The 25,802-nt window shown below is 46.4% G+C and overlaps 1 protein-coding gene across 1 annotated transcript in view; it reads right to left on the bottom strand.

The window, feature by feature from the left end:
* The window catches only part of fgd6 (FYVE, RhoGEF and PH domain containing 6), a 50,506-nt gene that overhangs the window by 16,801 nt on the left and 7,903 nt on the right, over window positions 1-25,802 (bottom strand). The window contains exons 2-6 of the mRNA XM_063007004.1: window positions 18,615-20,517; window positions 9,481-9,595; window positions 6,841-6,908; window positions 6,702-6,732; window positions 983-1,134 (exon numbers count right to left, since the gene is read on the bottom strand). Of these exons, the coding sequence (XP_062863074.1) occupies window positions 983-1,134; window positions 6,702-6,732; window positions 6,841-6,908; window positions 9,481-9,595; window positions 18,615-20,517 (2,269 nt within the window). The remainder of the gene's footprint in view (window positions 1-982; window positions 1,135-6,701; window positions 6,733-6,840; window positions 6,909-9,480; window positions 9,596-18,614; window positions 20,518-25,802) is intronic.

Below are 25,802 nucleotides of genomic sequence, written 5' to 3'. Positions count from 1 at the left end.
CCACAAACCAGCCAGCAGAGGTCGTAATCGCACTAGTCTGAGAGAGAGTCCCCATCCGGCTTTAGTCCCGCCCTTTATCTGAACAACAGGCCAATCGTTGTTCTTGTTGTGTGTGTGTCGATGTATTCTGATACAACTATATTATGCGCCCGTTCCACACAATTTACACTCATCCCCCAGGGTTTCCTTTCTGTATCTTGCATTCACAACAATCACAACCTGATCACAACACCTTTCATGTTACAGGATTTTAAGTCGCTGACAGGTCCAGATATTTAGCATGCTAGATATTTTTCTTTCTTTTTTTTTGTATATTTTGTTTGTGCACTTCTCCCTTTTTCTCCCTTTTAGCGCATCCAATTGCCCGATTACGTCATGCTTCCTCTCCACCAATGCCGATCCCCGCTCTGATACTTGGGCAGCAGCCGTATGCATTTTGTCACCTACACTTTGACGAGTGCAATGTGAATCAGCACTGTGTACGGAGAGACACACCCTGACAGCACTCGTCTCTGTACAAATGCCTTCAATCAGCCAGCGGAGGTCGTAATTGCATTAGTCAGAGAGCCCATATCCGGCTTTTTTTTTATATCCCACCCCTATCTGAACAACAGGCCAATCGTTGTTCATGTGGCCGCTCAGCCCAGCCGTCAGGCAGAGCCAAGATTCGATACGATGTATTCGAGATCCCAGCTCTGGTGCTCAGCATATGTTTTACAGCTGCGCCACCTGAGCGGCCCTGGATATTTTTCTCGAGTCTGCAGGTGATCTGGGAGTCGAGAGCCGATTTATTGAGCCCCGAGCAAACTCCGATTTGCCCCCGAGCTGGCACGTCTGTCAGCGAGTGAAAATCAGAGCAAAAATTATGTTGCGTGAACTAGGTATAAAACACTGGCAGTGCATTATGGGAATTACTCAGCACCCGATTAAATGTATTGATAAAGGGTACAGTATGGCCGCTAGGTGTTATATTTGCGTGTACCAGTGTGCAACTCTCTCCTCCAGCTCTCTCAGCAGGTCTTTATTGAGCTCGTAGAGTTGAGGAAGGTAGTAGAGGATCTGATTCAGAACCCTTTCTTCCACCACTGGCTTCCCACTGGCACGGCTCGCTTTGGCCACTGAATCCCGAAAGTCCTGTCGTGGATACAGAAGTGTGGTTAGGTTATCCGATCCTAGATAGACCATAGATACATTTACATTTTTGGCACTTAGCGGACGCTTTTATCCAAAGCGACTTACAGTACTGTGACAGTTTATTGTCTAAGCAGTTGAGGGTTAAGAGCCTTACTCAAGGGCCCAACAGTGGCAACCTGGCAGTGGTGGGGTTTGAACCAGCGATCTTTCGATTACTAGTCCAGTACCTTAACCACTAGGCTACAACTGCCCTAGATACATACACCGATCAGCCATAACATTAAAACCACTTCCTTGTTTCTACACTCACTGTCCATTTTATCAGCTCCACTTACCATATATTAGCACTTTGTAGTTCTACAATTACTGACTGTAGTCCATCTGTTTCTCTACATACTTTTTTTAAACCTGCTTTCACCCTGTTCTTCAATGGTCAGGACCCCCACAGGACCACCACAGAGCAGGTATTATTTAGGTGGTGGATCATTCTCAACACTGCAGTGACACTGACATGGTGGTGGTGTGTTAGTGTGAGTTGTGCTGGTATGAGTGGATCAGACACAGCCGTGCTGCTGGAGTTTTTAAATACTGTGTCCACTCACTGTCCACTCCTACCTAGTTGGTCCACCTTGTAGATGTAAAGTCAGAGACGATCGCTCACCTATTGCTGCTGTTTGAGTTGGTCATCTGCTAGACCTTCATCAGTGGTCACAGGACGCTGCCCACGGGGTGCTGTTGGCTGGATGTTTTTGGTTGGTGGACTATTCTCAGTCCAGCAGTGACAGTGAGGTGTTTAAAAACTCCATCAGCGCTGCTGTGTCTGATCCACTCATACCAGCACAACACACACTAACACACCACCACCATGTCAGTGTCACTGCAGTGCTGAGAATGATTTCCTACAGTCAGTAATTGTAGAACTACAAAGTGTTTCTATATGGTAAGTGGAGCTGATAAAATGGACAGTGAGTGTAGAAACAAGGAGGTGGTTTTAATGCCTGTGTATGAAAGTATTGGGACACCCCTAGTAATAATTGAGTTTGTGTCTTTCATTTCATTCATTTTCATTTTCAGCATTTAGCAGACGCTTTTATCCAAAACAACTTACAGTACTGTGACAGTATATATTGTCTAAGCAATTGAGGGTTAAGGGCCTTGCTCAAGGGCCCAACAGTGGCAACCTGGCAATGTGGGGCTTGAACCAGCAACCTTTGGATTACTAGTCCAGTACCTTAACCACTAGGCTACAACTGCCCTGCACAACAATTTCAGCCACATCAATTGCTAACAAGTGTGATAAATCAGTTACATGAGGGAAATACTCTGCTTTCAAGTTTGCAGCAACAGTTTAGGGAAGGCCCTTTCCTGTTCCAGCATGACTGTGTCCCTGTGCACAAAGCAAGCTCTAAAAAGATGTGAAGAAAAGCTCAGTTTAAAGAAACTCCAGTGGCCTGCACTATTTTAATACCATTTGCTTTTTAAATGGGGTGTCCAACAAGCTCATGGTCAGGTGTCCAAATACTTTTGGCCATATAGTGTAGCTGTCCACTTAATATCGCCAACTTTTGCACTGGCAAATCAAAATGTTGGGAGAGAATAAAAGAAAAGAGAATGAAACAAACAATGATTGAAATGACTTCAGCAACTGTCTGCAATAAATTCAGGTCAATGCGGACCAGATGAGCCCTAAATACAGTCGACCCTTGACTTACGAACTTAATTGGTTCTGAAGGGCTGTTCTTAAGTCAAAATGTTTGTTAGTTAAACCTATTTTTCCCATAAGAAATCATGTAAATAGAAATCTGTGCCAGACCTCCCAAACCCCCCCTTACCTAACCTTTCTAATGTCTTAAATGGTCTTTTTTGTTATAAATACAAGTATATTTCCCTTAAATCTTAAATTATAGAATAGACATTCCTGTAATAAACAATAATACACAGTAGTACTGTACTGTACATAAAACACACACCACATTTCAGTACAGTACGTGTGCTGTACCATACACCGTAATACATTTCCTTCTTTTTATATAAAATGTATCTACCAGAAACAACTCTCATATTGCTCTATTATCTCCTTCTTTATTTCAGTAGTGTTGTATTTTGTAGGTGTAATTGCCCGAAAGAAAGAATACTTTACTCAGCCGACTTCCTTCTTCTCTCTCACTCACTGTCTGATACACAGTGACAGCTACTGGCAGGAGTAATTATACAACAACAAATGTAATGTTTCTCAGCTCTGCGCTCTCTCTGCGCCTTATTTGGGGACATTTTAATATTGAAAACACCGGAAACACACCGGGTGTGTTCGAAAACCTAGTGAGCTGCCTTGCTGTCTTACTGTCTACATACGCAGCTGCCTCAGTAGAGAGGATTCTAATAAGTCAATGACTTATAAGTCAGGTTATTCGAACGCGCTACTTAGACAGCGATTCCTTAGATGCTTTCTCGTTCTTGAGCCAAAATAACATTGAAATATTAAGATACCTCAGTAGTGAGGATTTTAAGGCATCTAGGATTTCGAACAGCCTCGTTCTCGGGAGCGCGCACAGGATGACGTAAAATGCTGCCTATGTAGACAGCTATGTAGTTGAAAAAGATCGTTCATAACCCGAAACGTTGTATGGTAAACCGTTCGTAACCCGTCGACTGTATGGGAAAAAATCCACCTTCCGACTTCATGGGTCATAGTAGGCAAGTGATAGTCTAAGACTCTCCTCACTCTGTCCACAGAGGAATTGCAACTGGGAATTGGAAATGGTTGGATTGGGGACTGGGAGAAGAAGGGAGTGGGGTAAAATGCCCCAAAAAATGTGCCATGACATACAGCATATTTTGCTTACAAGTGTATGTAAACTTCAGACTTCAGAATATTACCGATTGTGCAACAGTAAAATGTCGATTCATCTTTCAAAACACCACAAAAGAAAATTTAGACTCTTTCACTCCTCCATAAGGAAAGTTCTGACAGTGGTGGAGTTAGTTAGAATTAGTACCCAGTCATGAGCTGCTTCAGAACGCTCCACGACAAGAATATTTTGGATCAGTTTGTACAGGAGAGCAGGGGATTTCTGGTGGGAGGAGAATCTCCTCACTCACTCACTCTTTTTTTCATATACAAACATGCATGACCTGACAAGCAGCTGTTAGGGATCAGGGCCAACTGCGTGGGCACCGGAGGGGGTGGGTGTGACCTCTTTCCTCCAAATCTCTCCGTCTCTCCTTTCTTTGTCTCGCCATATCTTGCCTTCTGTTCCCTCCCTGATGTTGACAGGCTTCATGCTCTCTTTCACCTTTGCATCTTTCTCTCTCTCTCAGTCATTAACACTCAGCTGAAATGAATAGCGGGTGCGTCCAGCAGGGGCATCAGCCGCCCATTTTACACTCGAACCCTGGGGAAGTATCAGGCTCACTGGTATGCAGTACCGGCGCTTCTACATTTTACTCTTTGGTGTAACGTGACTTTTTCTTGTGTACTATTATGTCACACTTTTTTTTTTTTTTTTTTTTTTTTTTTTTCCTCCCAATTTAGTCGTATCCAATTACCCGATTGCATTATGCTTCCTCTCTACTGATGCTGATCTCCACTCCTGATTGAGGAGAGCGAGACTGACACACGCCCCCTCCGACATGTGTGCAGTAGCCGACTGCATCTTTTTACCTGCACGAGGCGAGTTTATATGCGGATCAGCTTTGTATACAAACAGCCACACCCTGATCAACGCATTATTCTTTGACTTCATCAATCAGCCAGCACAGGTCATAATTGTTATGTGGTCCTCTCCGGCTCCCACCCTGTATGAACAACAAGCCAATCGTTGTTCATGTTGCCGCCCAGCCTGCCGGATGGCAGAGCTGAGTTTCGACCCGAAGCTGATGGCATTTTTGCCCACTTCATATCAGATCCTGGGCGATAATGACTGAAAGTGCATTACCCAAGGGGCACTATTTGTCATGCACCTGTTCCCGTTCTCTTGACAAGAGAAGTAACGTTAATGCTAGTTTAGATATCATTAAGTCAGAATGAAACACTAAATTATCTACTGACACACATGCAACATGTGATTAGGGAAATAAATAAATAAATAAATAAATAAACAGCATGAAGACGTGTTGGTATAAAGATCAGCGTTGCTGTTTTTTATGTTTTTATTGCTATGAGACGTAATAAGCTTGTTGGTTATAATGCATTTTTCTTTCGCCGCTGGGGATCCCTGATTTTTTAATGATATTTATTTAATGTAGTTGAGGTGGGTATATTGCTGCTTACGCCTCCTATGACCTGCGCGCAGCACTTAATGGAACCCTTTTCCACCCATGCATTCTGCACAGGCGCCTCTATCCACCAATCAGGGTCTTCACATGTCGATTGAAGACCCCGACAACATATTTTGGTCATCCCTCCCTGCAGGCACTGCCAATTATTCCCGCTAGATGGTGCCCAGCCGACCGGTGGCAACGCCGAGTTTCTAACCGAGAAGTTCAGAATCTCAGCGCTGGTGTGCTAGCGGAATATCATATATCATATATTACAGAATTTTTTATTGCACTAAATAAACAATCTAAGTTGCTGTATGTATATTTTTGCCCCAACAAATTTAAATTAAAAATTTATATTAGGGCTGTCAAACGATTACAAATTTTAATCGCGATTAATCTCAGAATTTCATATAGTTAATCGCGATTAATCGCATTAAAAAAAATCTGTGTAAATGTTATAGAAAACAAGGATTTTTAAGTGAAATGTTACAATTAAAATGGTGAACACATTTTATGCTAAATGTACTGATGTTAAAAACTGCTGGGACAAGAGAAAACTGTAAGGGAGTTTTATTCACTCACATACTAGGCAGTAAATGTCAGATTGTAGGTTAGAATTTCTCCATCAGCAAACATTGTAGATCAGCGGTGCTTTAGGTGGGATAAGGCGTAGTTATTGTAACAGACTTGTCTGTGGTTGTATCGTGACGATGGTTTGATGGACGTTTCTACACGAAGTGAGTGTGTTTTGACCCTTTGGGGCTTCCATAGTTCATGAACTAACGTGCTCGACTCAGCTTTCCGGTATTCGGTACAGAAGAAGAAGTTAATTAAGTGTAATAAAGTGTTCTGCTCCCGACAACTTGTGAATATAGCGTGTATTTATTTCTTTATTATGCAAGTGCATCACTACCCCGATCGGTTACATTATGTTAACAAACCGCAAATGAAAAAGGGTGGCAAGTCCGACATTAAAACGTTTGTTCTACCAGTCAAGTGTCAACATGAACTAGAATTTGCGTTAACGGCACTAATTTTTTTAATCGCGTTAAATTGAGATTGCGTTAATGCGTTATTATCTCGTTAACTTCGACAGCCCTAATTTATATTTAAAAAAAACACACAAAAAAAAAAAAAAAAACTAAATAATTTTCGTTTTGGAAAAAAAGGAACGTGTTCAAATCATTTACTGCCAAGACAAATACATCACTTGCAGGTGTGTATTAAAATTCGTCCTTCTGTATGAGTGATGCTTTGTTTAAAACTTGAACTCGGTGTGTTTTAGGAAGAAATGATCCGGTACTTACAATGTGCAGCAACTTCAGAACATCCACGAACCTGTAAAACAAAACATGATCTATACGTCACTTCCACGTGTGTGTAAACTTCTGACTTCACATCATTTCCACTTCAAACGTGAACCACTTTTACTACGGTTGTACTTACACTTTCTCTGAGCTCATAATCTCCATGGCGATGTGAACCACTTTATTCTTCTTGGCCTTTTCAACCTCCTAATAAAACACACACACAAACACACACACACACACACACACACACACATATATATAAAACCGAGGATCAAGTGCAGTTTGTGTAGCTACATGATAATGTTACACTCACCCACTTACTGCATCCAACCATCACTGATAGGTACAGACTGACTGACTGACCTGTGTGTGTGTGTGTGTGTGTGTGTGTGTGTGTGTGTGTGTGTGTGTGTGTGTGTAAGTTAAGGAAAAATAGAGTTTTTTGGGGGGGTGGAGCTGCAATCTTTATTTGGATCTGGGATCTGTCTCAACATATCAACACATAATGAATGAGGGGATCTGCTGTTGCTTCCTGAATGAGTGTTTGTGTGTGTGTGTGTGTGTGTGTGTGTGTGTGTGTGTGAGACTGAGACTGAACAACTGATTGCATTTAGCTGCACATGATTGTTGCACTTAATAAACAATTAATAAACAAGCTCAGTGGTTAAGGTACTGGACCAGTAATCAGAATGTTGCTGGTTCAAGCCTCACGTGGGCCAATCACGGCCCGAGGTCAGATTTTAAAGGCCCGTGTCTTCTGTCTTAAATTGCATTACTTGTGGCCTGCCAGCACAGTCAAACAGAAAAAAAAATTATACTAATTCAAGATGCAATTCCCCTTTTTACCAGATGGTGGAGCATCACTAAGTACGCATTCACATGAAAAGCAGCAAAACTGCGAATGAGACGTACTCATTTATGACGTGATAAAAGCGTCTCAGGCTGTACGAACAACGATTAACATGGACAAAATTTAACGTGACGTACTGTACTAAAACAACGACCTAAGAATTTGAGTGGTAGAGAAAACTTATGCCTTATGTTTTAAAGTTCAGTTAGAAATTCAAATAGCTTGTTCTGTATACAGTCGACCCCTGAGTTACGAATGGTTTACCATACGAACATTTTGGGTTACGAACTATCTTTTTCAACTTAACATACGAACAAATTTCGTTTTACGAACCGAAATTCGCAAAACACGTGACGTCACAAACAAGTTGTCAACGAGTGTCTCTCTCTCTGTATATATACAGTGAGTAAACTTACGCACAGCGGGCGGTGTTTTTCCGGTGTTTTCAATATTAAAATGTCCCCAAATAAGGTGCAGAGAAAGCGCTGTTGTTGTATAATTACTCCTGCCAGTAGGTGTCACTGTGTACCAGACAGAGGGGACAGTGAGTGAGAGAGAAGAAGGAACTCGGCTGAGTAAAATATTCTTTCTTTCATTCAATTACACCTACAAAATACAACACTACTAAAATAAAGAAGGAGATAATAGAGAAATATGAAAGTTGTTGTTTCTGGTAGATAAATTTTATATAAAAAGAAGGAAATGTATTATGGTGTAAGTGATGGTGTATTATAAGGATAAAAGCGTCTGCTAAATGCTAAAAATGTTCCAAAAATGTTATGGTGTATGAAATGTGTTTTATGTACAGTACTACTGTGTACAGTATATTTGTTTATTATTGTTTATTACAGGAATGTCTATTCTATATTTTAAGATTTAAGGGAAATATACTTGTATTTATAACAAAAAAGACAATTTAAGACATTAGAAAGGTTAGGTAAGGGGGGGTTTGGGAGGTCTGGCACAGATTTCTATTTACATGATTTCTTATGGAAAAAATAGGTTTAACTAACAAACAATATGACTTAAAAACAACCCTCTGGAACCAATTAAGTTCGTAAGTCAGGGGTCTACTGTATTCTGATTTGTTCATCTAAATGCTTACATTTGGTGGTTGTTTGCTGTTTGAAAATAAAATTATTAAATAACAGCGAATTTATATGCATATTTTATTGTTTAAAATAATGTCATCAAGGACTGTTGGCCCTCGGGCTCTTTCACATTATCAAATCTGGCCCTCCTAGAAAAAACAGTTTGGACACCACTGCCTTAACCCTCAAGTGATCAAATTGTATTTAGTCATAACTGTTAGTCACTTTGGAGAAAAGCATCTGCTAAATGCAAAACGTTGCTGGTTCAAGCCCCATCGCTACCGATTTGACCCTGTCGGGCACCTGAGCACGGCTCTTAATCATCAATTGCTTGCATTGTGTTGACTCACTATGGTAAGCTGCTTTGGATAAAGGCGTCAATGCCATAAATGTAAATGTGATATCAGAGGAAAAATCAAAAATATTACATTTTAAAGTTTTATAGCTTCATTTTTATTTCTTTTTTTTGGCATTTTCCCTTTTTTCTTACAATCTAGTCCAATTGTTTATTGCAATCCCTCAACCGCCACTGTGAACCACAATAAAAGGTAAAAAAGGTAAAACTGTGAGAGCCTTTTTGAATGAGTTCAGTCCCTCTCCAGATTCCCTTTACAATTCAGTTCAAAGGTACAATGACTGATTTTATGTAGGAATCTTCAGGCTGAAATCTAACAGGAGGCTACAGTGGCTGCTTGGCTAAAGCTGCGTTCACATGATAAGCGATTTGGGATTTGTTCACCGCCAGGCTGGGTGCGTATTGCAGGAAACAATGGCACAGAACTGTAATGAGCTGGTAATTAAATAAACAAGCACTTTAATTAGAATGTAATCAGACCTCTTTGTCTGGTGATTGATCCAGTTCTTCTTTGCTGCAGGTGGAGCTGTTGTCGTCCTCTTCGTTAGAGCTTAGTCCCCCGTCTTCCTCAGACAGGTCCCCACCTGAATAAGGCCTGTCAGCAAATCAGAACATTGCATTAAATGACGCAGCTTATCGTTCTCTCGTGGGGTAAACATAAACAGTGCAACAGACTCATGTTTTTCATTTTCATCTGATGCTTTATTCTGGTCAGGGTCTCGGCAGATCCGGTTCCACTTTATAATACAGTGTTTCCGCTACATGTACTTTGCGGTGGCGGCCCGCCGCTGCTTAATTATTGCCGCCGCTCCATCAGAATTTATATGATTACATGAAACCGTAATGACCCCCGTCCCAAAGCACTCACAGGCGGTCAGTCTTACAACCCACGTTTCCACCAGTTTTTGGGAACCAGGCGTGTCATCAATGGTGGGCGTTAAATAAAGAAAGTAAAGAGTCGTGATGTGGAGTAATGCAGAGTGTGTAGATTATGTGCGAGCATTTGTGCTGTTGTTACAGATGTTCATTTTTATGCAAAAGCATCGAATAACTGTTGGTGATAAGAAGACGTGACGTGTTTGTCGCAGTTATTGTTTTCTGTATCACGTGAGAATCGTTTTGAGCTTCGCTCTCACCGCGACCCTCGACTCAAATAGCCGATTTGCTCAGCGCTCGGTTTGAGCGATAAAACAACACAAAAGTTCCACGACACGAACATCCATTTGTGTGAAATAACCATTAAATCCAGTCCAAAAGCTTCACATACATCTGTGTTTAACTGGATTAACTTCTTGTGTGGTGGTTCTGCAGCTCGGGGTTTTGATCGGCTTCACAGGTACACTAAATTTCTCTCCGTTATTACTGGTTATAAGTGCTCTGTACTGGTTATAAGAGCTCTGTACTGGTTATAAGTGCTCTGTACTGGTTATAAGTGCTCTGTACTGGTTATAAGAGCTCTGTACTGATACTGGTTATAAGAGCTCTGCACTGGTTATAAGAGCTCTGCACTGCCCAAATTCATCGGTCATTGTTTTAGTACAACAAGCCACGTTAAGCTTTATTTTTCACGTTAAGCGTTGTTCGTTCTGTCTAGAGCACTTTTACCGCCTCATATCACACAGTTTATCGCTTTGAAAATATCAAAATTTAATCAGATGAACAGCCTCTACACTGTGACACGCCCACAGATGACGTCACGGTCTGCGCTGATTGCTTATGCACATACTGCCTAATGAATGGAGCCTGCTTAGTTTCTAAGCTTTAAAACAGTGCTGTCAAGGCTAATGTGTTCATTTTTAACACAAACTTTTATTTAATTAATTTTGCACTGCACTGGATGGGGGCCGTGGGAGTGTGGGGGGTTGAGGGTGTCTTCTAGAGGAAACACTGTAATATATAATATTTTCCCCACTTTTCCCCCCCAATTTTCTCCTCTAATCTAGTCGTGTCCAATTACCCTGATTGCGTCCTCTATACTGATTTGACCCTTCACCGCTGACTGAGATCGCCTCTCAACTGCCTCTCGCCTCTCTCCGGCACGTACAGTCACCTGCACGAGTCGAGTTCATACACTGACGGGCACTGTGTACGGAGGGCCACACCCCCATCAGCATTATTTCTCAGCCCTGTGCAGGCGCCATCAGTCAGCCAGCAGGGGCCGCAGTTGCACCAGTTATGAGGACCTATGATCCGACTTTTTTTATACCCTCTAACCCTGAACAACAGCCAATCATTGCTCATGCTGCCACCCAGCCCAGTCGGAAAGACAGAGCTGAGATTCGATACGATGTATTCAAAACCCCAACTCTGGTGCGCCACCTGAGCGGCTTTGAAAAAAAACAGGCAGGAATACCCTGGACGGGGCACCAATCCATCGCAGAGCTTTGGGCATTCTCCTCTTAGACATAGCCAATCATGTCTGTGTAGATGCTTAGCTGGCTGATTGTGATAAGTGGTGGGCTAGCATAATAGGTGGCTATTTTTATTAATAAAAAAATAAGTAAATAAACTGGTTTAAAACAAGTTTGCCAGTCTGAATATATTGGGATGTTTATTCCACATACTTTATAGACAAAGGAAAAAAAGTATTTAGTCTCATGACTTCTTTATGAACACTTCCAAATAAATGGATAATGAGGATAAACTGGTCTCGTCAGCGAACCGGAGGATTATTGATCCTGTTGTTCAGCTGAATGGGATTTAGTGTTTCCCCATCAGTTATACTGGGAATGGAAAAATATTGAGCCGTAAATTTAGCAAGAGCTCGTTTGTAAGATTTTGCAAAACTAAATGGCTGGAGGAACTGATCGTCCATTTTTACACTCACACTGGAATTCCTAATAACCAAACATTATTCTTTTTAAAACTCACGCCAGAATTCCCAAGATGTGACCTTGATCACATTCTTTTCACAAACTTACAAAAGACTTCTCATAGTACGAACCTGTAATCACCCTTTTCCCAAACTCATGCCGGAATTCCACTGGTGTCACCCTTTTCCCAAACTCATGCCGGAATTCTACTGGTGTCACCCTTTTCCCAAACTCATGCCGGAATTCCACTGGTGTCACCCTTTTCCCAAACTCATGCCGGAATTCCACTGGTGTCACCCGTTTCCCAAACTCATGCCGGAATTCCACTGGTGTCACCCGTTTCCCAAACTCATGCCGGAATTCCACTGGTGTCACCCTTTTCCCAAACTCATGCCGGAATTCCACTGGTGTCACCCTTTTCCCAAACTCATGCCGGAATTCCACTGGTGTCACCCTTTTCCCAAACTCATGCCGGAATTCCACTGGTGTCACCCGTTTCCCAAACTCATGCCGGAATTCCACTGGTGTCACTCGTTTCCCAACCGGAATTCCACTGGTGTCACCCTTTTCCCAAACTCATGCCGGAATTCCACTGGTGTCACCCTTTTCCCAAACTCATGCCGGAATTCCACTGGTGTCACCCGTTTCCCAAACTCATGCCGGAATTCCACTGGTGTCACCCTTTTTCCAAACTCATGCCAGAATTCCACTGGTGTCACCCGTTTCCCAAACTCATGCTGGAATTCCACTGGTGTCACCCTTTTCCCAAACTCATGCCGGAATTCCACTGGTGTCACCCTTTTCCCAAACTCACGTCTAAATCTCATTGGTGTCACCCTTTTCCCAAACTAAAGCCAGAATTCCCATGGTGTGAACCTAAAATCATCCTTTTCCCAAACTCAACAGGATTCCCATGGTGTCGCCCTTTTCCAAAACTCATGCCGGAATTCCAATGGAGTCACTCTTTTCCCAAACTCACGCCGGAATTCTCATGGTGTGAACCTGAAATCATCCTTTTCCCAAACTCTCAAGAGAATTCCCATGGTGTCGCCGTTTTCCCAAACTCATGCCGGAATTCCCATGGCGTCACTCTTTTCCCAAACTCACGTCGGAATTTCATTGGTGTCACCATTTTCCCAATCTCAAGTCGGTGAACCACCCTTGTCCCAAACTCACACCAGAATTCCTATGGTGTGAACCTGAAATCACCCTCCTCCCAAACTCTCAGAATGAGGAATTCTCTCCAGGAATGTGTGTGGTTGTGAGAAACTCTCCTTGCTTGTGTGGGTGTTGTCGGATTAGAATAAGAGGTCCGGTGTAAAAGCTGAACTACTGATTTCTCACACTCACACAAACTCTCGCTCGCTTTCTCATCCTCCCCTACTGCCTCTTTTTTTACCCCTCTACCCCTTTTTTTACCCAAATTTCTCCCACTCTTATTTTGTGTCCTGCTGCAGGCACACAGAGCCCCTCTTGTTGACTGCCAACAGCAGCTTATATAAACTCAACCAGAGAACACACACACACACACACAATTATACACAGTATCATACACACACACAGTAATAGACAATCACTGACAAAAAACCGTAGACAGAGACTGATAAGACACACACACAGATATACAATAATGGACAATGACACACTGACACACACACACGCATACAAACATACACTAAAGGATGCATAAAGGATAGACACTGATCCACACACACACATATATACACTGATAAAAAGACAATGACTGACACACACACACATACACACACACAGCTAAATGAAATAACACTGTAATGCCTGACTTGCATTAAGCAGAGCACAGCACGGCACCCGGCCAGTTAAACAAGATCAACTGTCGTCTTTCAGACTGCAAATGTAAAATAGAAACAATTCTGTTTACAGTGATGGTGCTTCAGAGCAGCAGCTTAACGCTGAGCACAACAGTAACAGCACCAGTGTCCACTGTGCTTTAAAAACTGCCTTCATTAAGTTACAGGAATGCTCTGATCCTCAAGTGTTTATGAAGTGGCTACTACAGTAACACCCACTGGCTACAGTGACCACAGACTACAGTGACACCCCCCGACCACAGTGACTACAGACAACAGTGAATGCAGACAACAGTGACCCCCCCAGACTAGTGACCACTGACTGCAGTGACACCCCCCGATCACAGTGACTACAGACTACAGTGACACCCCCAAACTACAGTGACCACAGACTACAGTGAAACCTCTCGGGTACAATGACCCCAAACTACAGTGAAACCCCTCGGGTACAATGACCCCAAACTACAGTGAAACCTCTCAGGTACAATGACCCCACACTACAGTGAAACCCCTCGGGTACAATGACCCCAAACTACAGTGAAACCTCTCGGGTACAATGACCCCAGACTACAGTGAAACCCCTCGGGTACAATGACCCCAAACTACAGTGAAACCTCTCGGGTACAATGACCCCAGACTACAGTGAAACCCCTCGGGTACAATGACCCCAAACTACAGTGAAACCCCTCGGGTACAATGACCCCAAACTACAGTGAAACCCCTCGGGTACAATGACCCCACACTACAGTGAAACCCCTCGAGTACAATGACCCCACACTACAGTGAAACCCCTTGGGTACAATGACCCCAAACTACAGTGAAACCTCTCGGGTACAATGACCCCAAACTACAGTGAAACCCCTCGGGTACAATGACCCCAAACTACAGTGAAACCTCTCGGGTACAATGACCCCAAACTACAGTGAAACCCCTCGGGTACAATGACCCCAAACTACAGTGAAACCTCTCGGGTACAATGACCCCAAACTACAGTGAAACCCCTCGGGTACAATGACCCCACACTACAGTGAAACCCCTCGAGTACAATGACCCCACACTACAGTGAAACCCCTCGAGTACAATGACCCCACACTACAGTGAAACCCCTCGAGTACAATGACCCCAAACTACAGTGAAACCCCTCGGGTACAATGACCCCAAACTACAGTGAAACCTCTCAGGTACAATGACCCCACACTACAGTGAAACCCCTCGGGTACAATGACCCCACACTACAGTGAAACCCCTCGAGTACAATGACCCCACACTACAGTGAAACCCCTCGAGTACAATGACCCCAAACTACAGTGAAACCCCTCGGGTACAATGACCCCAAACTACAGTGAAACCTCTCAGGTACAATGACCCCACACTACAGTGAAACCCCTCGAGTACAATGACCCCAAACTACAGTGAAACCCCTCGGGTACAATGACCCCACACTACAGTGAAACCCCTCGAGTACAATGACCCCAGACTACAGTGACCACAGACTACAGTGACCACAGACTACAATGAAACCCCTCGAGTAAAATGACCCCAGACTACAGTGACCACAGACTACAGTGACCACAGACTACAATGAAACCCCTCGAGTTCAATGACCACAGACTACAGTGAAACCTCTCGGGTACAATGACCCCAGACTACAGTGACCACAGACTACAGTGACCACAGACTACAATGAAACCCCTCGAGTACAATGACCCCAGACTACAGTGAAACCCCTTCGGTACAATGACCCCAGACTACAGTGACCACAGACTACAATGAAACCCCTCAAGTACAATGACCCCAGACTACAGTGACCACAGACTACAGTGACCACAGACTACAATGAAACCCCTCGAGTACAATGACCCCAGACTACAGTGAAACCCCTCGGGTACAATGACCCCAGACTACAGTGACCAGAGTCTACAGTGACCAGAGACCCCAGACTACAGTGACCAGCGTCTACAGTGACCCCAGACTACAGTGAAACCCCTCAAGTACAATGACCCCAGACTACAAGCGATGCACACTTGTGGTCCGCTAATGTATCCCATAATGCAACTGGAGCTGTGTAGGCGTTCGAAGCGGAATAAGAAACAAGAAAGATGGCGGAAAACGGAGAGTCCTCTGTTTACAAGTGTAAGTAAGATAAATAAAATAACAATTTTAAAGACGAATAAATAACAAAAAGACGATAAATATCCAAAATTTTGGCAATGAGTCTGTAACTATGGTGATATTACGTCATCACGTCCCCACGTCATCACTTGACGTTAGTAAGATGGCAGATGTAGTACGTAGCGGTGTTGTGTGCATACTGCACACTTCTGTACTGAAAGTATGTATTTTTTTACCGGCCAAATAGTGCATACTTCCTCCAATCTAGTACGTACTCTGTAAGTATACGATTCCGGACGCAGCTAATGACCCCAGACTACAGTGAAAACTCTCGGGTACAATGACTCCAGACTACAGTGAAACCTCTCGGGTACAATGACCCCAGACTACAGTGAAACCTCTCGGGTACAATGACCCCAGACTACAGTGAAACCCCTCGGGTACAATGAACCCAGACTACGGTGACCACAGACTACAGTGACCAGAGTCTACAGTGACCACAGAGACCACAGACTACAGTGACCAGTGTCTACAGTAAAACCCCTCGAGTACAGTGACCCCAGACTAGTGACCACAGTCTACAGTGACACCCCCAGACTACAGTGACCCCAGACTACAGTGACCAGAGCCTACACTGACCATAGACTATATTGACCAGAGTCTACAGTGACCACAGTCTACGGTGACACCCCCAGACTACAGTGACCACAGACTAGTGACCCCAGACTACAGTGACCAGAGTCTACAGTGAAACCTCTCGAGTACAGTGACCACAGACTAGTGACCACAGACTACAGTGACCAGAGCCTACAGTGACCAGAGCCTACAGTGAAACCTCTCGAGTATAGTGACCACAGACTAGTGACCACAGACTACAGTGACCAGAGCCTACAGTGACCAGAGCCTACAGTGACCAGAGCCTACAGTGACCAGAGCCTACAGTGACTAATTTTCCTTTTTATTGCAATTCTCAAAATGTCTCAACTTTTTATTGTTTGAAGATGAATCTGTTCTCTGGTATCATAACAAAGGTTTCACAGCCCCATTTAAACACACTATATACACTATATGTCCGAAAGTATGTGGACACCCCTTCTAATTACTGAGTTTAAGTGCTTTAGCTATACCAATTATGTACAGGTGTATAAGATCTGATTATATAAAATAAATCATTTGCTTTTTACTTTTTTCCTGTTGCAGCATGGCTGTGTCCCGTATCCATATCAGCTTTATCATCTGTGGTGACATCAAGAGATTTTTAAACAATGGTAGAACTGGTGGCAGCGCGGGGAAGAAACCGGGGCCTGGTAGCATTTTTGGGATCCTTAAATCAGTACTTTGCACCCATTAAATTACGAGCAGATCCAACGTAAAGAGATTTAACAACATGTCTCACCAGCCAGTGCCAGAGTAAATAACAGAGTGGTTATTTTTATTAAATTATAAGTTAGTTTGGTTGGGATGAGAAGTTATTAGCTTGCGTTAGGGATGACAGGATCCTTAATGCCACAAAGTTAGCAGCAAAGATCTGTATATGAAGATAAATGTGAATAAATGTTCAGGCTGATGTGTTGTGATTGTTGTTGGATCAAACACAGTGACGGACCGACTCTTGGAAAGAGGAAAATGAGAATGTGTAGGTGAACAGAGACGGTACCGGAGAGGGAGGTTATTTTCCAGCGGTTCAGCCCTCTCTCCTCTCCAGACATTTCCTGCTCTGCCACTGAAAATAACCCACAGGAAGGGGACTTAGCCGGGCTCCGAGAGTGGACTCTACAGAACCTGTTTCTGCTCGGCCTGACTCTCTTATACTGACCAACGTTTCCGTCTGTAGTCTTTCAGGTTCACCAAGTACAAAGAGGGTAATGCCACTCCAAACCTAACCTGTGCGACAACTGTCTCATATAAGGCTGAGTTTATCCAGCAGCCCTGGTGTAACCAAACCTGCCACGACCTGAGCAAATAGTGGGGTGCTCAGGTAGTGCAGGGGTAAAACAAGCTAGCACACCAGAGCTGACATCTCAAACTCATCGGTTCAAATCTCAGCTCTGCTACCCGGCAAGCTGGGCACCTACATGAACAACGATTGGCTTGTTGTTCAAGGGAAGCGTGCCAGAGAGGAATCCTCATACCTGATGCAATTACGACCTCTGCTGGCTGATTGATGGCGAAAAGGTGAAGGTCGAAGGTGAAAAATAAAGTCGGCTACTGCACGTGTTTCGGAAGGGGTATGTGATGATCGTAATAAGGGATGTAACGATGCACCGGAAGACAGTTAAAAATCGGTGCGCATGTGCCACGATTTGAATCGGTTATTGATTTAAGATGAATCGATATTCACTTTAAACAGCAGAGGGCGCTGGTGCTATATTTTTTTTTTTACACAAAAAGGGAAACGTGCAGCATTATTATGCATAGTTTGTACCTACCTCGGAAATAAAAGGACATTATTATGTAGATAAATTAAATATAAGCACAAATCCAGTATTTTTATTTTAAATAGAAGTAATAAAAGGAAACTTTGTCATAACTTGTTTTCAATTTCAAAAATCGTATCGTGAACCCAGTATCGTGAATCGTATTGTATTGTGGGTAGTGTTTCGTTACATCCCTTATCGTAATGCAATCAGGTAATTGGATACAACTACATTGGGAGGAAAACTGGGGGGAAATGCAAATAAAAACACAAAGTGTGTCCGCCATGTAGCTATTTGTGTGCTTTATTGGGTTTCTATGGGTGAGCGTAACATTTTTATTGGCTGTATAAAGATTAAATGACCATGTTAACCAACAAAGTTGCTCACATCTTGATTGATCTGCATCAACAGCACTGCATAAACCAAAACACCAGATCTCTCACCTTTGCATTTCATATGGATCCTGCACTTCGTACACTTGACTGTCTGCGTTCTTGTTGGAGTAGACCCAGGGCAGGTTCATGTACTCGGGTATCTCCTCATAGAGGCGCACATTTTCATACTCCACCCCACAGTCCCTCTCGTTTTCACCCTCCTCGGCGGCGGGCGTCACCTCGTCGTGTACAGGTAAAGTGTCCGGGTGTTTGTCGCACCCTGTATCCGCGGTGGTGGTGCAGTCCAGAGAACTCCCGCCGCGCAAAATCTTAGGAAGCAGCTTCACACAGGTCCGCACTTCTAGGAGTTTCTTCAAACTTCGGCGTTTGTGCACGCCCGTCTCCGAGTCCGAGCGCAGCAGATCGGCCGAGGAGAACGACCTGGCCCTTTGTTTGACCAGTGCTGGACGCGGTTTTGAGTGGTTGACGCTCCGGGTCAGGTGCTGTTTACCGAACAGAGGGATTCCTGAGAGGGTGATGCGCCACGGGGAGGGTTTCTCATTAGGTGGGGCGGGAAGTGCACCAAAGACAGGAGGCGGCGCTTGTGCTTGTGGTGTGTTTTGCTTCCTTATCGGCGTAGATGCTGGCAAGCTGTGTCTCTGTGGCTTTTTAGGAGCGACCCTCGGTGAGCAGTCGTCTGCTGAGGACATCTTGGTCGCCGCTACCAGCCGAGGGGTGCGGTTGAGCTTGATTTGTTTGGGTAAACTCCTTGTAAATGGACAACGAGTAAAATCGCCATATGCATCGTCATCATCATCATCCTCGTCGTCGCCACCGTCATCCTCGTCATCCTCCTCTTCATTGCTGAGCTTGTCATCGTGGCAGTGAGGTTCTGCATATTCTGACAGTAGGTTATCCAGCGAGGATGAGGTCTTATAAGCAAAACTGCCTTTTTGTGGGAGGGACTTCTGTCTAGGAGGAGGTGCTGGTGGCTTTAGCTCCTCCTCCTCCACCTCCTCTTCCACAGAGCCCATGGAAACTCGGGGTTCGCTGTTGGAAGGAGGTTCAGAAAAGTCATCGATCTCTGGTGGAGTCACATCTCTACTGATGCGTGCATTATGGATGGGATCTGTACACTGGGTTGGGTCTGTATCAATACTGGAGATATGATTGGCTAAAGAATGGGTGTGGTCTCTACTGTGGGTCAAGTTCGTATCACATTCTGTTTTTTCAGGTAGAGAATCTGGTAGAGAATCAGAAGTGGAGGACGTTGACGTAACAGTGTGTCTGTGGGTACCTGTGGGCGTTTCAGGTGGAGATTCGACCCCTTTCTGTCGGAGCAGCACGTTCCTGCGTGGACGCCGAGGCTGAGGGACGGGAAGGGGCTTACTAGGGGCCGAGGGCACAGAAACGTCGGCACGTATCTCGTCAGAGTGCTCAGCAGTTTTCTCAGACTGAACGTTCCATGACTTTTGAGTGTCTGTGTGATCCCTCTCACCCACAGCTGTGGTCTCCTCGTGTACATCTGGAGTAGTGTTTGGGGAGTCTGTAGGAGCGTCTAACTGGACACCCTCCCTATTTGGACTCACATTATCCTGTATACTGTTACAGCTGAGCTCATCTGCTGGACCGTCTCCGTCTCTTGTTGTTTCGCTCGTCTCCTCCGACCCCCTGGTTTTGCCGTTGCCTACTTTGTGGTCTTTAGGCGGTATGATGTACTGTGACAGACCACCGTTTTTTGATGCTGGAACCCCCTCGGTTTTGCTGATGGACACAGTTGGATGTGTTTGAAGGGTCTGAGGGATGACTTTGGCCAGGCATGGTTTGGGTGCTAGAGCCGGTTTACTCCGTTTCAGTGGAGATGGAGACGGAGAGGGTTGTAGGATCTCGGGTTTAGGTGCGATCGGAGGAGGCGCCGGCTTCTGAGACCCCAGTAATCTGGGTTTGGGGGCGAGTGGCGGCTTCTTCATACCTACACAGACACACAGACATAGACATAGGAGTTATTTATCTATTAGGATTTTAACCTCATGTTTTACACACCGGTTACATTCATGACAGGAACGGTAGTTACTCATTACACAAGATTAATCAGTTCACAAGTTTAATGTTAAACACAGTCATGCACGTCTTTGTACTGTGGGAGGAAACCGGAGCTCCTGGAGGAAACCTATACAGACACAGGGAGAACATGCAAACTCCTGGGACAGAGTTAAAGCTTAAATCAATCTGAATTTCTGAAAGTTCACTAACACACCAGTATAAAAAGGTTTGTTTGACAATTCTGTTCAAAGAAGAAAGATCAACACAAATCACTTTCATGTTTTATCACCAAGGGCGGCACGGTGGCTCGGTGGGTAGCACTGTCGCCTCACAGCAAGAAGGTCCCTGAATCGATCCCCAGGCGGGGCGGTCCAGGTCCTTTCTGTGTGGAGTTTGCATGTTCTCCCAGTGTCTGTGTGGGTTTCCTCCGGGAGCTCCGGTTTCCTCCCACAGTCCAAAAACATGCAGTCGGGTTAATTGGAGACACTGAATTGCCCTATAGGTGAATGTGGGTGTATGTGTGTGTGTGTGTCTGCCCTGCGATGGACTGTCGCCCCGTCCAGAGTGTTACTGTGTGCCTTGCGGCCATTGAAAAGCTAGGATAGGCTCCAGCACCCCCCGCGACCCTGATTGGATAAGCGGTTAAGAAAGTGAGTGAGTGAGTGGGTGTTTTACCACCACTTAATTGTGGTTAGAGTCGTAGTGGGTCTGGTTTCCCAGGAAGCGCTGGGCGCAATGCAATAACATACCCAGAATCCATTGGAGGGCTTTGAGCCAGTCATGTCTGTGTAGATGCCCAACCAGCCAATGGTACATTTGAGATTCGCACATAGCTTAGTGAACTAGAATGCTACATTACTGGAGAATCGACACATTTTACTAATAATGCACAACTGGATTAGGGCACTCGGGTGGCACAGCAGTCTAGTACACTATCTCACTACTGCTGGAAGCCCTGCGATGGATTGCCACCCTGTCCAGGGTATCAGGGAATTTCTGCTTTGCTTTCCTGTCTTTTCTGGTGGAACCTGTTAGGATTCGCCCAGCTCTTACCTTTTTACTTTCGTTTTTCCCCGTTTTGGCGTTTTGTTTTCATCCGCGTTTATTTATTCCCCGTTAGTCCGGTCGGGTTTTTGTTCTTGTTAGTGTTTGCGTTGGTTTTTCCTGTTTGGCTCCCTTCTCCCCCTAGCGGCTTGGAGCGGTACTGTTCCCGGAGTTCGCTGCGGAAGCCAGCCAATAGATCGCTGGAGGGCGGACTCTACTCACCTGTGCCTCGTTTACCACCTCATCAACCACTGCATATAAACGCCGGCTTTTCCTCTGCTCTTCGCCAGATTGTCTGCTTGCCACCGCGGTACCGTGACGTCTGACTCCTGAACTACACATTACTCTGTGAGTTTAGTACCTTGTTGCTATTCAAGCCTTTAAACCTTGTTGTTTTTTCCTCTGCTGTCTGCAGCCCAGCGATCCCCACACCACCTGGCTTCCCGGCTTACCTATCGTCTCCTGGATTTGGCTCCTTCGCTCCTTGTGTCCTGGTTCCACTCCTACCTGCCTCTTCGTGTTCCTCCAGACCCTGGACTGCTTGGGACACCTTCCTGCACACCCGGATGAACACCACGGCTCCCCCTGTTCACCTCTCAGACACCCTGCGCCTTCTACCATCAGTACCGCCCCAGCCGCTTCCCCAGTGTTCTCCGTTGTTTGGTTCATTTAGTATTATCTTTCGTTTTGTTAATTCCAATAAAAGCCCCATTACCTACTTGTGGTTCTGACCTTTTTGTGCATCTATTGTTTGGGTTCCCCTCTGCTACGGGTTCACCTGAAACCCCCCCTCATAACAGTACAATCTGGCCGTCATGGAACCCTCAGATGCACAAACAGGTGAGGACCTTACAGTGGGAATGATCCTGAGCCGCCACAATCAGATGTTAGAGACACTCAACCAGCGGCTCGCGGACCTGACCCAACAGGTTGCCCGTCTAAACCCTCCCAATCCAGTTCCTTCCATTGACCCTCAGGCCCTCATGGGACCGTCCGCGGCTTCGACGGACCCCGCGATCCCTGAGGTCCCGTTGGAGACACCTATCCCTAATCCTGAGCCTTTTCATGGGGACCTGGATAGGTGCCGAGGCTTCCTGTTCCAGTGCCAGTCCATTTTCCGTCAGCGCCCCACCACATTCGCTACTGATGCCAGTAAGGTGGCTTTTATTATAGGTCACCTAAGGGGCAGAGCCCTCTCCTGGGCAGAGGCGGTTCAGTCGCAGGTGGACCCTCGGGCAGGGTCGTTCTCTGACTTCCTTGCCCGATTCAAAACTGTGTTTGACCACCCGGATCATTCGGGGAGCGCATCCGCTCGTCTGTTTTCCCTGCGTCAGGGTTCCCGGTCCGTAGCTGAATACTCGATTGAGTTTTGGACCTTGGCTGCCGACTCTGGGTGGAACGAGGAGGCTCTTCGGGAGGCTTTCCAGAGGGGCCTCATCGATCCCCTGAGGGACGAGTTGGCGGTAAGGGAGGATAGTCCTGACCTTCACTCCCTGGTCGCTCTGGCGATCCGCGTGGACAACCGCCTCCGTGGCCGGCGCCGTGAAAAGACGACCAGACCCGGTCCTGTGTCTCATTTACCCCTTGTTCTGCCCAGTCCCCTGGAGCCCCCTGGTGGCTCTGTTTGTACCCCTTCATCCCTTACACCACAGCCTGAACCCATGCAGTTGGGGCGTGCCCGGCTAGCCCCCGAGGAGCGGGCTCAGCGCTTCAGGACCGGGCAATGTCTTTATTGCGGTCAGGCGGGCCATATTCTGCGGACGTGCCCTGCTCGGCCAAAAGAGGTGGCCCGTCAGTAGCCGTGGGGGTACTAGCGGGCAACTTTCAGCAACCCCCACCACCCAGGCAACTCCACCTCCGCATTCAGGCCACCCTTTGTTGGCACGGTTGTTCGGTCCCTCTCCAGGCCTTAGTAGACTCGGGTGCTGAAGACAACCTGCTCGATGAGGGGCTGGCGGCCCAGACAGGGTGCACCCTACAACCCCTGGATCCCCCAGTCACCGCGTGCGCCCTGGATGGGCAAATTATTGCCCGGGTTACCCACCGCACTACGCCTTTAACCCTTGTCCTCTCGGGAAACCACCGGGAGACTCTCTCTTTTGCTGTTATCAAGGCCCCCCAGACCCCCCTAGTCCTGGGCTACCCTTGGTTGGCGCGCCACAATCCCCATATCGACTGGGCCCTAGGACGAGTGGTGGTTTGGAGCGATTTCTGTCATGCCAACTGTTTGGTCTCAGCCATTCCACAGCCTGGGGACAAGGCTCGCGCCATTCCTCCTGCAGTAACCACTGACCTATCCAACGTGCCCCTGGAGTACCATTACCTCCGTGAGGTTTTCCGGAAAGACCGTGCCCAGTCCCTACCCCCTCACCGACCCTATGATTGCGCCATTGATTTGCTGGCTGGCGCCCCACTGCCTACCAGTCGGCTGTACAACCTCTCTCGTGCCGAAAGGAGTGCGATGGAGAGCTACATTTCCGAGTCCCTCGCCGCCGGGATCATCCGCCCATCGTCCTCCCCCCTGGGGGCGGGGTTCTTCTTCGTGGAGAAAAAGGACAAGACCCTGCGGCCTTGTATTGATTATAGGGGTCTTAATCAAATCACCATTAAGAACCGTTACCCTCTGCCCCTGATTTCCTCTGCTTTTGAACCCCTGCAGGGGGCCACAGTGTTCACCAAGCTCGATCTACGCAACGCTTATCATCTGGTGCGGATCCGGGAGGGCGATGAGTGGAAGACAGCATTCAACACCCCTTTGGGCCACTTCGAGTACCTTGTGATGCCATTTGGGTTGTGCAATGCTCCTGGGGTATTTCAAGCGCTGGTGAACGACGTGCTCAGGGACTACCTCAACCGGTTTGTGTTTGTGTACATAGATGACATTCTAATCTTTTCCAGGTCTCAGGAAGAACACGGAGCACATGTCCGCCAAGTCCTCTCGCGGCTCTTGGAGAATAGACTATTCGTGAAGACGGAGAAGTGTGAGTTTCACGCTGACACTGTGGAATTCCTGGGGGTGATTCTCGAGAGTGGCCGGGTCAGGGCCGACCCCCACAAGATTTGTGCGGTGACCGAGTGGCCAACTCCCACCTCGCGCAAGGAGCTCCAACGTTTCCTCGGGTTCGCCAACTTCTATAGGCGGTTTATCCGCAATTACAGCCAGGTCGCGGCACCCATCACTCGCCTTACCTCCACCAAGATCCCCTTTACCTGGCCCCCAGAGGCCGAAGAAGCCTTCTCTCGGCTCAAGGCACTGTTTACATCTGCCCCCATTCTCATTCAACCGGACCCCGACGGGCAGTTTATTGTGGAGGTTGATGCGTCTGATACTGGGATAGGGGCAGTCCTATCCCAGCGGGCGGGGCCCGATAACCGGTTGCACCCCTGTGCCTTCTTCTCCCGTCGCCTATCCCCAGCCGAGACCAACTATGACGTCGGCGACCGTGAGCTGCTGGCTGTGAAACTGGCTTTGGAGGAGTGGAGGCACTGGCTGGAGGGGGCCGCTCAGCCCTTTGTTGTCTGGACGGATCATAAGAATCTGTCTTACGTCCAGGCGGCAAAGAGGCTGAACTCTCGGCAGGCTAGATGGGCTCTTTTCTTTGGCCGGTTTGACTTCACGATGACCTACCGGCCTGGGTCGCGTAATGTCAAACCGGACGCTCTCTCTCGCCAGTTCTCCACAGAAGAAGCCCCAACCTGCCCTGGAACTATCCTTCCGCCCAGTCGAGTCGTTGGGTTACTCACGTGGGACATTCGCCGGGTCGTCACCGAGGCCCAGGCACAGGAGCCAGATCCCAGGACGGGACCCCAAACCCGTCTCTTCGTCCCAGCCACAGCTCGCTCTTCCGTCCTACAATGGGCCCATGGATCTCGCATCGCCTGCCATCCTGGAAGTGGTCGCACACTGTCGCTCTTAAAAAGACATTATTGGTGGCCATCCATGGAGACGGACGTTAAGGAGTTTGTGGCTGCCTGTACCACCTGTGCACGTAATAAGGCCTCCCACCAACCTCCTGCGGGGCTTCTACACCCACTTCCGGTCCCAAGTCGCCCATGGTCACACATAGCCCTGGATTTCGTCACTGGTCTACCGGAATCTAATGGAAATAGGGTAATCTTAACCATGGTGGACCGGTTCTCCAAGGCTGTGCATTTTGCGGCCCTGCCCAA

This window comes from Trichomycterus rosablanca, chromosome 1 (assembly GCF_030014385.1).
Source record: "Trichomycterus rosablanca isolate fTriRos1 chromosome 1, fTriRos1.hap1, whole genome shotgun sequence".
Taxonomy (NCBI): domain Eukaryota; kingdom Metazoa; phylum Chordata; class Actinopteri; order Siluriformes; family Trichomycteridae; genus Trichomycterus; species Trichomycterus rosablanca.
The sequence above is the reverse complement of the archived record's forward strand: the minus strand, read 5'-3'. Positions and strand labels throughout refer to the sequence as shown.